General features: G+C 62.5%; 1 protein-coding gene across 1 annotated transcript; it reads right to left on the bottom strand.

Moving 5' to 3' along the window:
• Window positions 1–8,598: 8,598 nt before the first annotated feature.
• On the bottom strand, window positions 8,599–12,270 carry CRYBB1 (crystallin beta B1). Its single transcript, XM_074159342.1, has 5 exons — window positions 12,130–12,270; window positions 11,146–11,264; window positions 9,352–9,484; window positions 9,076–9,218; window positions 8,599–8,779 (listed from the first exon to the last, which is right to left on the bottom strand). The coding sequence occupies exons 1-5, from the start codon at window positions 12,268–12,270 to the stop codon at window positions 8,599–8,601; spliced, it is 717 nt and encodes a 238-aa protein (XP_074015443.1).
• Between the last annotated feature and the right edge of the window lie 437 nt (window positions 12,271–12,707).

The following is a 12,707-nucleotide window of genomic DNA, read 5'->3' as shown; positions in this document are numbered from 1 at the left end:
TTGCCTGGGGGTGGCCGCCGCCACCCCAACCTGAGCCCAGAAGCGCTGTCACCGCCAAAGGCAGGCGGGATTCTCCCGGTGGCATTTTCCAACGCACCTTCCAAAGCACCCGGTGACTCCAAAGCATCTCCCTTCAGCGGGACAGAGACGCTCCCATCCTGAGCAAAAGGGAGAGAGGGATCCAACAAGCCCTGGGAGAGGAAAGCTGGGAAGAACGGTGGGGAGCGGGAAGGGATGGGCGGCAATTTCAAAGCAGCCCGGGCGAAAGCTGAAGAATAAAGTTTAAAACATTCCCCGAGAGGTGGAGGAGCAGCCCTGGAAAGCAGGGAGGAGGCAGGGATCTCTGCTCCCTGCTACGTGCCCGCGGGGGCAGCGGAGGCTCACCCGAACGTGGCGTCAGCCCCGTTGCACAACCCCGGGGTTGTTGCCCGTCCGTGGCCAGGATCGATCCCCGCGGGGACAGCCAGACCACGGGAGCAGGGTCCAACCTTCCCGGCCGTTTGCTGCCCGCTCCGATCGATGGATGCCGCAGCCCCTCGCAGCGGAACGGGGACGTGGTACAAACCTCTGCTGGAGGCGAGAAACGGCCCCGAGCTCCGGGAGGTGAGAAAAGAGCCCCCACTTTTATCTGCATGAAATGAAGCTGTTGAACAACGGCACCTGCAGCACTCAAAAAAAAAAAAAAAAAAAAAAACCAACCAAAACCAAAAAAACCCAGAAGCTGCTTCCAGGCCACCAAGTGGTGAGAGCAGACACGTCACCAGCAGAACAATTTTTTGCTTATTAAAGCTAAAAGTGCACCGCAGGTCACAAACCCGGGCCTATCTACAGGAACCGGAAGCCAATCCCAGTAAAAATACCTGGATTTTTAGAGCTCTGCAGGGTAACGTGTCCCTTTGAAAACCCCCAGATACAAACAGCGCCCTGGGTTTGCAATTTGCGCTGCCGACATCGTCCCAAGTAAAACTGGAAGAAATAGTCAGAGGACTGCAAGGAGGAGTGGTTGAGCCCACAGCTTGGCGCCCAAACCGCAGGGAGGATGTTTAAGCGCGCATTTTAGCGCCCGGCCGGCTCAGCTCCCCCCCTGCAGCAGCCGCGGGACACGCTGACGCCCTCAACGCCACGCACCCGCCGGAATCCCTGCAACGACACCGGCTCCTGAGCATCCCCTCTTCACCCTCCGCTGCGAAAAAGTGCTCGCCGTGGCTCTGGCAACTAAAGCCACCCCAAAAGGCTGCGTGCGAGGGTCCGGGGGCAGAGCCCGCCGCCTCGGTGCAGCTCCTGCTCCCCAGCACCACCACAGTTCCCACTTTCCCGCAGCCCGGAGGTCGCTGGCTTGGACCTGCAGGGGCGAGGGGGTCTCATGAAAGACCATTCCTCTCCCAAAGCACAAATTCCTCCTCCAGAGGGGGACACGGGGGGATTTATTCTCACTGCTGAGCACCTAGAAAAATAAACTAGCAAGAATCTGATGCCCCGAGGATTAAGGCAGCGCACACCGGCTTCAAATACCAGTTTTCTCACTCAGAAAAGGTGGGAGCCCTGAGCCACACAGCACGTTCCCAGCCGAACCGCCCCCCCCACCCCCGGCACAGCATCCCCAGGGAGCCTGGCCCTAGCCTGCTCCAACAGGCTCTAAATCACATCAACAAAGAATAGACAGACATTTCGCAGCACAAACATACTGTTCGTTTATCACCCCGGGGCTGTTATGATTAGAAAAACATTTTATTATCCCGCTCGGTGCTACAACGTTCCCCAGATAATAAAACCCCCACCAGTTCACAGCATCTTCGCTCCCCCCGCCTCTCGTTCCAAGCACAGCGATGGCATTTTATCGTCCGGCGATGGAAACCACAGCATCCACTTCTGCCAACCTCTCCGTCGGGCAACAGCCTTTGTCTCAAACTGGCTTATTAATTATGAAAACGCCCGAAGTGAAAGCTGCTGCCAGGAGGCGGTGATGGAGGCACCCACCCCAGCGACCTGGCACGAGCCTCCGTAGCCACCGCACCCCGGCAAAGCCAGGAGGGAAGGGGCTCGCCACGTCCCCCTCTTGGCTCGAGGAGCAGGGCTAGGAGGTCCAGTTGCCACCGAGTGAGGGAGTACAGACCGGGAAGGGACACCCACCCGCCACCCTGCGGGCTGCAAGGGACGGGTGCCACAGCAGGAGGGGTGTCTGTGACACCCCCACCTCACCCCAGTGACAGATGGAGCCGCCTGGCAGATCGGCTCGGTCTTCGCCTTGGAAGCTCTTGTGCCGAAACAGGAGCTCCGCGCTTCGGAGCGAGGGAGAGTCTCCTGACTTTTAATCAAGCCGCAGCTCCAATTCACACAGCTTTACCTTTCCTTAATTACTCTGCAGTCGCTGCCTCGGGGGACAAAGGCAAAGCCAGCGCGGGTGGCACTGCCCGAACGGTGACAGACAGACAAATACACACTCCCACGCTCGCTCCCCTTGCACCCTGACCCGTGGTCCTGTCGTCCTGCTCCCCTTAGAGCTGGGCAAGGGGGCTCTCGGGAAGCACGGAGCTCTTCTCCCATTCCTCCCAGTGCCTCCCACCAGGGTCCCTCCAACTCCCACCCCACCGCAGAGGGGCAGAGGGAGCCAGAATTCTAAGCCTCTGTGTTAATTCGCTGCGCTCAGCGCAAACATGACACTTCCAAAGCTCAACAAAGATTCCCCGCGCGGATGTGGGTGGTCAGAGCCCGCTGCACAACAGGGAACAAGAAAAAAAAAAAAAACAAAAAAAAAACCAAACAAACACAAACCAAACAAGTCAGAGGATCTGCTAGTAAAAAAAATACTAAATATCTTCAAAAAAAAATATTTTTCCAAATCCACACGCCAAACCCTAAGTCTCAACAAGCTCCACTCTTGCACGCACGAAGATCAGGATTTGCAAATAAAAGGCTGTTTCTGCAAGAGAAACCCCAAAACCTCAAATTTGCTTAAGAAGCAAAATCAAAATATTTTATTTCCCCATGCAGCAGCAGCAGCAGGCTGGCCCCAGGGCTGAGGGCACTGACTGAGGAGAGGGTAAGGTGGACAGAAGGGTGGCCGGGCGAGGAAGAAAGGCTATGGTCAGCCACGTTCTGGTAGCCGTGGCCCGTCTCCCTGCACAGAGCGGGGCTCAGCATTTCGGTTGCCACGAGGGCAAGCGTTTGGTGTTTTCCCAAGGCCAGTCATTTTGGGGAGGGCACGGAGCATTGCCCAGCACCACCTTCGGCAATGTGCTCTTCCCGGGAAACTGCGGACGGAAGAAAAGGAATTGGGTCCTTCCGAGATGCACGTGGCTGAACCCTTAAGACAAATTACCCCAAACAGCACATCCGAGTGCTCCACGGCTCGGTTCCTGGCCTCAGACACCTGGCTACGAGCCCAGGGTCCTCTGCTGCCATTTACAGCTGCAAATGCTGGGCTACTGAAAGTTGTCTCTGCGTGCCGTCCTTCCTCTGCATGCCACCAGGACCTGGCCACGCTGGCCCACAGCTGTCCCCGGGGAGCAGGAGGGGTGGGTCCTCGAGGAGCCGGTGGTCCTTCCTCCATGGAGGAGCACCTCGAGGAGCTGGAGGACCCTTCCTCCATGGAGGAGCACCTCGAGGAGCCGGCGGTCCTTCCTCCATGGAGGAGCACCTCGAGGAGCCGGCGGACCCTTCCTCCATGGAGGAGCACCTCGAGGAGACGGTGGACCCTTCCTCCATGGAGGAGCAGCTCGAGGAGCCGGCGGACCCTTCCTCCATGGAGGAGCACCTCGATGCTGCAGCCACTTGTGGATTCCCTGGTCTCGGTTTGGCCTCGCTCGCCTGGGAACGCGCGATGGGAACCAGCCTCTTGCTCAACTTCCGAGCGCTGCGGATTGAGCAACTCTCTGCTGCTGTCACTGGGGCTTGTTTACTGACCCAAGGGGACTCGGGAGGGCTCCTCGGTGAGCCCGTCACATGCCACATGGCTCCTAGAAGCATGGCCAGCCCCTGGCAGCGCTGCCAGCCCACGCTCCTGCCTGCATCCACACTGCAAGACCAGCACATGGATGGACCGAGGATGAAAAAGGGGGGGGAAAAAGCATCGTTTGCCATTACACAGGATTCCTTTGAGGAGAATCCCTGCGATACCGGAGATGGACAGAGGTTTAGGAGAACGGCACAGAGTAAATCTTCCAAAACGGTACGAAACAAAGTGGGCAGACAACAGGGCAAGCTTCTCCCGCCGGCTCGCTGCCTGCGCTTGGAGGGCTGCGAAATCCAAAGCGGAACACGCTCTGCTGAGGCTTCCCAAACGCATCACGAATTCGTCAGAAGACGCATCTGTACGGTGCCAAATAAAACCACCTGCTGGGTGTTTGTTTTCTCTCTCTCCAAAAATGTTCCTGACAGTCACTGCGTTTCGCAGCACTCCTGCCATCCCGCACATCCCCTGAAGGCTCAGCGTATCTGAAATGCAAACCGCCTTTGGAAGTATTTTCCTAAAATAGCGACAGGAATTACTAATACGGTTTTTAAAAACCTACAGGCAGAGAACGGCAGCGGCACGAGCCTGCCCATCCTTCTGCTGAGCCCACCGGCGAACTGTGTCCTGGGGAGACCCACGGCAGCTCCCAGCCTGGGACATCTCACCAGCACCGGTGTGGAGGGCAGAATTCTGCCCGTGTCCCCCTGCAGCGATGTCCCCTGACTCCGGGTGCAGCACCGGCTCCGAGTGATGCCGGGAAGGACCCGTGTGGCACCGTGCCCGGCTCGGTCACTGCCGTGGGATATGGTGCTGCTCGCCCCACGTGAGGGGCTCTCAGCTCGGCAGAGGGGGCCTGGGGAACGGTGGTGGCTGTCCCATCTCAGCTGACGTGCCACCAAACATCAAGGCGTGGAAACTGGCTCTCACGGCCGGGTCCTAGCAGTGATGCTCCAGTCTTCTTGGAAACACGAAGCTGCAGGCATCAGCCAGTCACTGCACCCCCAAAAAGCAGCATTGTCCCCCCGCCCCGAGCGCACACAGGCACAGAAAGAACACGCAGGAATGGATAAAGCTCAAGGCCCTGGATCAAACCACCTGGATGCTCCTGGGTGCACAGCAAGATCCACCAGCCCCTGTCTCCAATTCCTCCAACTCTACCCCTGAGGGTTCACGCAGAGACTGTAGGGCAGCTACAAAGGTCAGCGCTGGAAATCACACACACACACACCCCCCCTCCAAATTCCAGGGGCTTCTCCCTGCCCTGCGTGAGCACCCCACAGACCCTTGGCTCTCTCGGTGGGACTGCCTGTCCCTGCCGGGTGCCACACGCAGGCAGCCACCGAGCACGGGCTTCGCAGGGAACGCCTGGACCCGCGTTGGCGCTTGACGAGCTCCCCACGAGCGCGCCGACTGCAGCGATCCCAGAAAAGCAACCTCCAGTTTGGAAACCTGTTAGGCACAAATCATTTTAATCTCTCCGCTCACCCTCGCTGGGTGCCCGAGCAGCTGTACGAAGGGAAGGGGAGACTCACCCCCCCGCACCCCCCCGTACATTAAGCACAAGCAGCTGGCGGGGCCGGGCTCCGACTCGCTCAGAGGAAGACCTTGCGAAGGGGTTTCAAGCTGTGAGATGTTTTTTTTTTTTTGGACGGGGACCGAGCATGCATGCAAACAAACACAGTGAGGGACAGAACAAAGGCCCGGGCGATGCAAACCATACCCTTCCCGGGGCAGACCGCGGCCCTGCTCAGTGGGAACGCGCTGCCGGCAGCGCCAGGGACTGTGACTCTGCCCACGCATCCCAAGGAACTCGAGCCGGCCACGGAAATCGCGTGGAGCTCACATCCCTACCGTGCAGCACCGCAGGGCAGCAGCCCGGTGACAGACGGGGAGAGCAGGGAGAGCATCGGTGGTTGGGGGGGGGGGGGAGCTGTGAGGCATCATCACAGCCGCTCGGGAGCCTGTCCGCAACCCCCCTACCAAGGGACCCGCACCCCACGGCCACCCAGACCTCAGCTGCTGCCAACACCTTTCGTCCCAAAAGTCGAGGCTAACGCTGAGCGAGCCCCATGGGAGCAGTGTCTCCCCAAGCACCCACTTGCCCAGGGCACGGTGACACAGGCAGCCACGCTTGCCCCAGCAGAGGAGGGCGGCCCCCACCCCCCGGGTGCCTGGACAGACGGACAGCCGTGCCCGAGCCGGCTCTCCACACCACGGTCCTGCACGGGGACGCACGGGTAATGGAGGGCACAGCAGGGTGCTGGGCTCCCAAGGGGGTGCCAGGGAGACCAGGGACGATGGGAACGGGCTGGGAGGCAGGAAAGGAGGGGGGGGGGGGAGGTATATGGAGCACCCTGCACCGAGCACCCCGCATTGAGCACCCCCATACTGCTCCCTGCACCCCGCACTGAGCATCCTGCACTGCTCCGTGCACGGAGCACCCCGCAGTGCTTCCCTGCACCCCGCATCGAGCACCCTGCACCGCTCGCTGCGCCCCACACTGCTCCATGCACCGAGCACCCCGCACCGAGCACCCCGCACCGCTCCCTGCGCCCCACACTGCTCCATGCACGGAACACCCCACACCGCTCCCTGTACCAAGCACCCCGCACTGAGCACCCCGCACCCCACACTGCTCCATGCACCGAGCACCCCGCACCGCTCCCTGCACCGAGCACCCCGCACTGCTCCCTGAACCCCACACTGCTCCATGCACGGAGTACCCTGCACCGAGCACCCCGCATCGAGCATACCGCACCACTCCCCGCACCCCGCACCGAGCACCCCGCACCCCATACTGCTCCATGCACGGAGTACCCTGCACCGAGCACCCCGCACCGAGCATCCCGCATCGAGCACCCCGCACCGTTCCCTGCGCCGAGCATCCCGCACCGCTCCCCGCACCCCGCACCGAGCACCCCGCACCCCACACTGCTCCATGCACGGAGTACCCTGCACCGAGCACCCCGCACCGCTCCCCGCACCGAGCACCCCGCACCCCACACTGCTCCATGCACGGAGTACCCTGCACCGAGCACCCCGCACCGCTCCCCGCACCGAGCACCCCGCACCCCGCACCGCTCCGTACCCTCCGCCTCCCCCAGGCAGGGAGCAGCGCGCATCCCCCGCCGCTCCGCACCCAGCGCCCCGCACGCCACCCACCCACCCAGCGCCGAGCGCTGCCCGCCGCGCTCCCGTCGCTACCGAGCGCCGCCCAGCCCCGCCGCTGTCACCTGCCGCCCGGCGCCGCGGCAGAGTGACACGGTGTCACTGCCGGTACCGAGCGGGGCCGGCAGCCCCCGCCGCGCCGTTTCCCACCCCCGCACCCTCCCCGTCGCCTTCACTCACCGGGGCCGCCGCCGCCGCCGCCGCCGCCGCCGGCCCGGAGCGGCGCGAGACGCGGCGACGTCACGCGCACGAGGGGCCGGGATCCCCGCGCCGCCCGCCGCCCCCACTGCGCATGCGCCCGGCCCCAGGCGGGCGATACCGGGTACCGGGGGCGCGCGCGCGCGCGCGCGGGCGGGCGGGCGGCGGCGATGATGCGGGGGGGGGACGGAGGGGGGGGGGGGGGGGGAAGGCGGTGTCACATGACACACGTGTGCCCGCACCGAGGGGGGCTGGGGGTGTGCGTGTGCCCGGGACACGCGTGCCCTCCACGGGCAGCACGGGGGGAGCCCGGTACCGCCGGGATACGGCCCCCGTGGGCACTTGGGGGGGGTGCCCCGGGGTGGGATGCCCGGCGTCACCAACCGTTTCCCCCCCCCTCCCCGGTCCCCAAGCCCCGGGGTGCTGCTCGCACGGTGCCCGGCGGCGCGGCAATCAATCACTGCAGTCGCTAATTAGCAAAGCGGGAGCGCAGGAAAATGCCACCGAGGGTCCCTCAGCGGGAGGGGAGGGGGGAAGAAGGGGAGGGGGGAAGCGCCCGGTGGGGGGGGGGGGAATGGGTGTAAAAAGCCGTCCTTAAAAGCGAATTAGTCTTTGATTGACTCCAATTAGTGCTGTTAATTATTTACCGCTCGGGTGAATCCCGCCGCACGCTGCTCACGGCCCCGTCTCACGGCGTGTACCGGCGGGCAGGGCTCCGTGAGCCCCCACTGCCCCCCCCGCCAGCCCCGCAGCCACGGAGGGACCCAGTAGCGCACCCCCTGCCCCCCCCCCCCGCCATGGTCCAACCGCTCCCGAGCCCCCCCGTCGACGAAAGACCCCGGCGGGGGGGGGTGGGGTGGGGTGGGGTGGGCAGGCTGGAGGCGCCTCCTTCCCATGGATGCTCCGGCTTTCACCGGGGTGTCCCTTGTCCCCGCAACATGGCGGGGGGGGGGGTCCTCCCCTGGGAAAATCACCCCCCTCCGCCACCTTCCCCATCACCCTCCACCACCTTCCCACCCGCCTTGAGCAGGATGGCAAAGCAGAGCCGTGTCCCCGTCCCCGTCCCCCCCCCCCGCCCCGGCCACGCTCGAGCGCCACCGAGTCCCCAGCAGCTCTGGGCTTCTGTTTTTTTTTTTAATTTGCCTCACAAGGTCGAGTACATCCAGGGAATGTGCAATGTACAAGGAAAGTGCTGAGCGGGCGAGCGCGAGGGGAGGCGGGGTAGCCCCACGGGGCCCGGGACTCCTTAGCTAGCGGTGGGGTGGAGGGGGGGCCAACGCTCAGTCGGAGGGCGCGTCGGGGGTGACGAAGGTGCCCTTCTGGTCCCACTGCATGTCCCGGATGCGACGGATGGACTGGATCTGGGGCTGGAAGGCAGACCACTCGTTCCAGTGTCGGAAGTCTCCGGTCTCAAAGAGGTACTGGTAGCCTCTGTAGCCCGGGTACTGGTACCCGACCCAGCTGCGGGGAAAGCAAAGAGAAGGGACCTGAGTGGCGTTGGTGGCTCCAGGCAGCAGTGACACAGCTGGCACGCTCTCGAGAAACTCCCCCCCCCTTGCCTCCCGTGCCCCTGGGTGGTGGGCTACACCACCGAAAACAGCCATGTGGCACTTTCTGGCCACCCGAGAGCCCCGTGTGGGTGCTCAGGACCAGCGGGCAGCGAGCTGGAGTTGGGGCACGAGTTGCCCCCTGAGCTGGGGCAGGGGGGAGGACGGGGAGCCTGGCAGGAGGCAGCCCCCTGCCGCAGCCTGGCTTACGTTCCACTGGGCACCTGCACGCTGCCCACGCGGTCGCAGAAGCCGTAAGCCCAGAGGCTGGGCACGTCGTCCTCCTGGATTTCCATCTTGTTGCCCTTGAAGTCAGCGGACTCGTAGAGGGAGATTTTGTGGTCCTCGGCCTCCTGGGGAAGACAGAGGGAAGGCGCTGGCTCCTGCCGCCAAAATCCCGGAGCTCTCTGCCCATGAGGCATCGAGCAGCACGGATCCGGCCCTGCCCAGACCCGGCTGGGTGCTTTCTGCTCCCGGATCACTCACCATTTTGATGGGACGCATGGACATGAAGCAGTCGCTCCGGTAGCTGCTAGACCAGGTGTCCCAGCGAGGGTACTCCCCCTTCTCCAGGATGAACATCTCCCCGCGCATGTTGGCCTGCTCATAGGCCACCCAGCTGGGGAGAGGAGTAGAAGACAAGGGGTCAGATGCCACCCAGCACCTCCTCTCCTGCTCTACCAGCCTGTGGGGTGACAGAGGTGGGCTCCCAGCACCCCAAAAAGGCTGCAGGCATCAGGACTGGTCCCACCACCCTGCTCCCAGACCTTTCTCAGAGCATGGGCACGCACAGAGCTGGCACAAAGCGCCGAGCCCACAGCTTCTCAGCTGAGTGCTCACCGGTGGACAGGTCCAAGACCAGCAGAAGACACCCAGTGCTCCCCTTCCTCAGCCTGGAAAGTGGGGGGGACCCCCAGGCAGCTGGCGAGCCCTGCAGGCTGCACTCCGAAGACTCGTCCTTGCGTTATCTCAGGACTTTGACTATTTTCCCTCTTGCGCCACCGAGCCCCGGCCGGGGCTGCCCAGGCTGCCTAATCCTGGCACGGCTGCACGCTTCAGCTTCCATCCCGTTACCGGGGTACGGGCGCTCGGGGCTTTTTCAGCCGCAATGTCACCTCTTTAGTGATGCCACAAGGCACTGCTGCGCTGTGAATGTCACAGGCTCGGGACTCCCAAAGCCCTGGACACCAAACAGCGCTGCATTTGCTGGCTTCCCATTTCGCTGCGAAAAAGGGCTATTTCTGTAGATGCCAACAGGTATTTTCCTATTTCCTCCTCCTCCTCCTCAAACAGGAGAGGGGTTCGAGCACCACAGGCAGCATGACCTTGCACTGACTTCTCAGGCTCCGCTTGGTTGATTTTGCTTTTTCTCTTTCCCTGAGTAAATTTTTAGGCACAGAATCTCACCAGAGAGTGAAGAAGGTCCTGAGGATTTAGGACCCCGATGACACTTAAATAATCTGTTCTCCAAGTTTCACCCTTTCTATATTCAGTGCTGCTTCCCAGGTGTCACACCTGGGCTCCTTTGGGGCTGCTCCATCCCTGTTTCCTTTCAAGAAGAGTTGGATATTCTGGGTTCCTAATAAAAAAGTTGTCATCGCTGCTACGTGGTGTCCTTCAAGGTGGGCACAGGTCACTTTGCCCAGTCCCTCAGGGCAAGCAGTGTCCCGCGTATCCTCCCTGCAGCACTGCCACCCCCCCGGCTGTCCCACTGCCACCAGGCAGTCACCAGCTGGTCACAGCCGCAGTGAGACGCTCTTTCAACACGAGGATCATCTGTCTGTGCAGTTATCATCTAGTTTGGCAATCATTTTTGTCCCTGCCTGTGTCAACTGTTCCCATGGCTTTCGGACCTTCCCAGCGCCTGGCTGCAGGCAGGGGTGGGGGGCTCCCTGCCTGCCCTCCCCTGCCCTCTCCAGCCTTGTCTCTGTGGTGGCCCTGGCCACCAGCCCGGTCCAAGGCACCTGCCTCATCTCACCTTGGCTTTTCTAAAATCTACAGGTCTCTTGCGTTTCGTGGACAGCTTCAGGTGTCTGATGGACACCTTACCTTGGGTTTTGACTTTGCCTCTAGTGCCCTTTGCTTTAAAAATGGCCCTGGCATCCTTCCCACCTGCCCAGGCCAACCTGTCCTCCTCGAAGGAGACCCAGGGTCCCCAGCTCTGCTCCTGTGCTGACCCTGCTCTGCTCTCTGCCAGGGCTGCAGGGAAATGTCCCCACTCATCACGCTGTGCACCGCATCCCCAGGGACACGATCCCCTCCATGGCTGGGGTCACTTACGGTCCAGAGGTGACGATGACACTGCGCACCCGGTCGAAGCCGCGGTCCCCCAGGTTCAGGCACTCGGTGGTGAACTCCATCTGCCTGCCCTGGAAGTTCTCCTGGTCGAAGACAATGATCTGGGGGCAGAGGGAAAGGGTCGGATGGGGACAGGCAGGCTCAGGGAGGGCAGGGGGCTGCTGCATGTCCCTGCATGGACCCTGCACTCATGAACCCACTGCCCCACATGTCCCCCTTGGCTCTCCAAGGCTTCCTGCAGCTTTTCAGATCTGCTTCCTGGGCAAGCTGAGCCGGGCTCTGTGCATGAGCCCCATCCCAACATGGGATGAGCACGGGACAGTCCCCTCCTGATGGCCATCGCTGCTCTGAGATGGCTTCATCATGCCTCCAGTTTTGCCGCCGCAAAGCCATGTCTCCCTGTGCCAGTGCCCACATCGGGCTCCAACAGGGCTGGGAAGGAGCTGCTTTTCCAGGAGCTGCACCCGCGCCATGGCCCTCGCTGCCTGGCATGTGCGGAACTGTCACCAGAGCCCTCACATCTCTCACCCCTTGTCCCTAGCCCCTTAGTGGTATGCTGCCCTGCTGTCACCGTGGCATTTCAGTGATGGCCCTGTCATCCCCAGCCTCCTCCTCCATCCCCCAGCAGCACCACAGGACCCCCACCTGCAGAGGGAGCCAGCCCTGATGCCATGACCCGGGAAGAGAGCCCGTGGTCCCCCAACAAGCTGTCCCAGCCGAGGGGTACCCAGAGCATCCCTCCTCCAGCATCCCTGGAAGAGGCTGCCCAAATCCTGCCCCTAGAGAGCTGCTGTGCAGGAGAGACAGAACAGGGAGGGATGGCATCGTCTGGGCCCTCCTGCTCTTGGAGGAGGGTCCTTCCCCCTGGGATCCCTGCCATCTCCTGCTGCCAGCTGCCCCAGAGATGCTGCCACTGTCCCTAAGCCCCGGACCGCATCCCTGCGCGTGGGGAGCAGCAGGGCTTACCCTGAAGGCTTCTGTGGAGGGCTCCTCGCCCTTGCTGTTTGCGACGGGAGCAGGGTCGAGGGATGGAGTTGGTGCTGGGGCTGCCTTCTCCTTCTCCTCCATAGCCTGGCCGGGAGCAGCGAGTTTCGTGGTCTCAGACATCGTGGTGTTGGGCTAAAGTCTGGGACAGGGCACCAGGCAGAGATGCCAGCAGCAGATTAGAGGGGCGGCATGGAGGTGGGCACCCACCACCCTCCCCAGCCCTTACCCTGCCCTGGGGATGGTCACATTGGGAAGGGGTGGCTCATCAACGGGGTGGGCGTCTGGAGAGGAGCTGCTGGGAGTTTCTCCAGGCAGGCACAGGCAGCGGGGTCCTGCCTTCACCACGCAGGTCCTAGGTGTCCACACTCTCCTTCTGTGGTCAGGAGAGCCCTGAACATGGTCCCACTGCTGCAGGGGTGCCCAGGGCAGCCCTGAGCCCCGGTGCCCACTTGCTCCCTGCTCTCCCAGCCAGGCTGGGACCTGATACTGCACCGGGTGCTGGGGATGTCCCACATGAGATGTACCTGGGATCCCAGCTGGGGACCAGTTGGGGGTGG

The sequence above is a fragment of the Numenius arquata genome, chromosome 16 (assembly GCF_964106895.1).
Source record: "Numenius arquata chromosome 16, bNumArq3.hap1.1, whole genome shotgun sequence".
NCBI lineage: Eukaryota > Metazoa > Chordata > Aves > Charadriiformes > Scolopacidae > Numenius > Numenius arquata.
The sequence above is the reverse complement of the archived record's forward strand: the minus strand, read 5'-3'. Positions and strand labels throughout refer to the sequence as shown.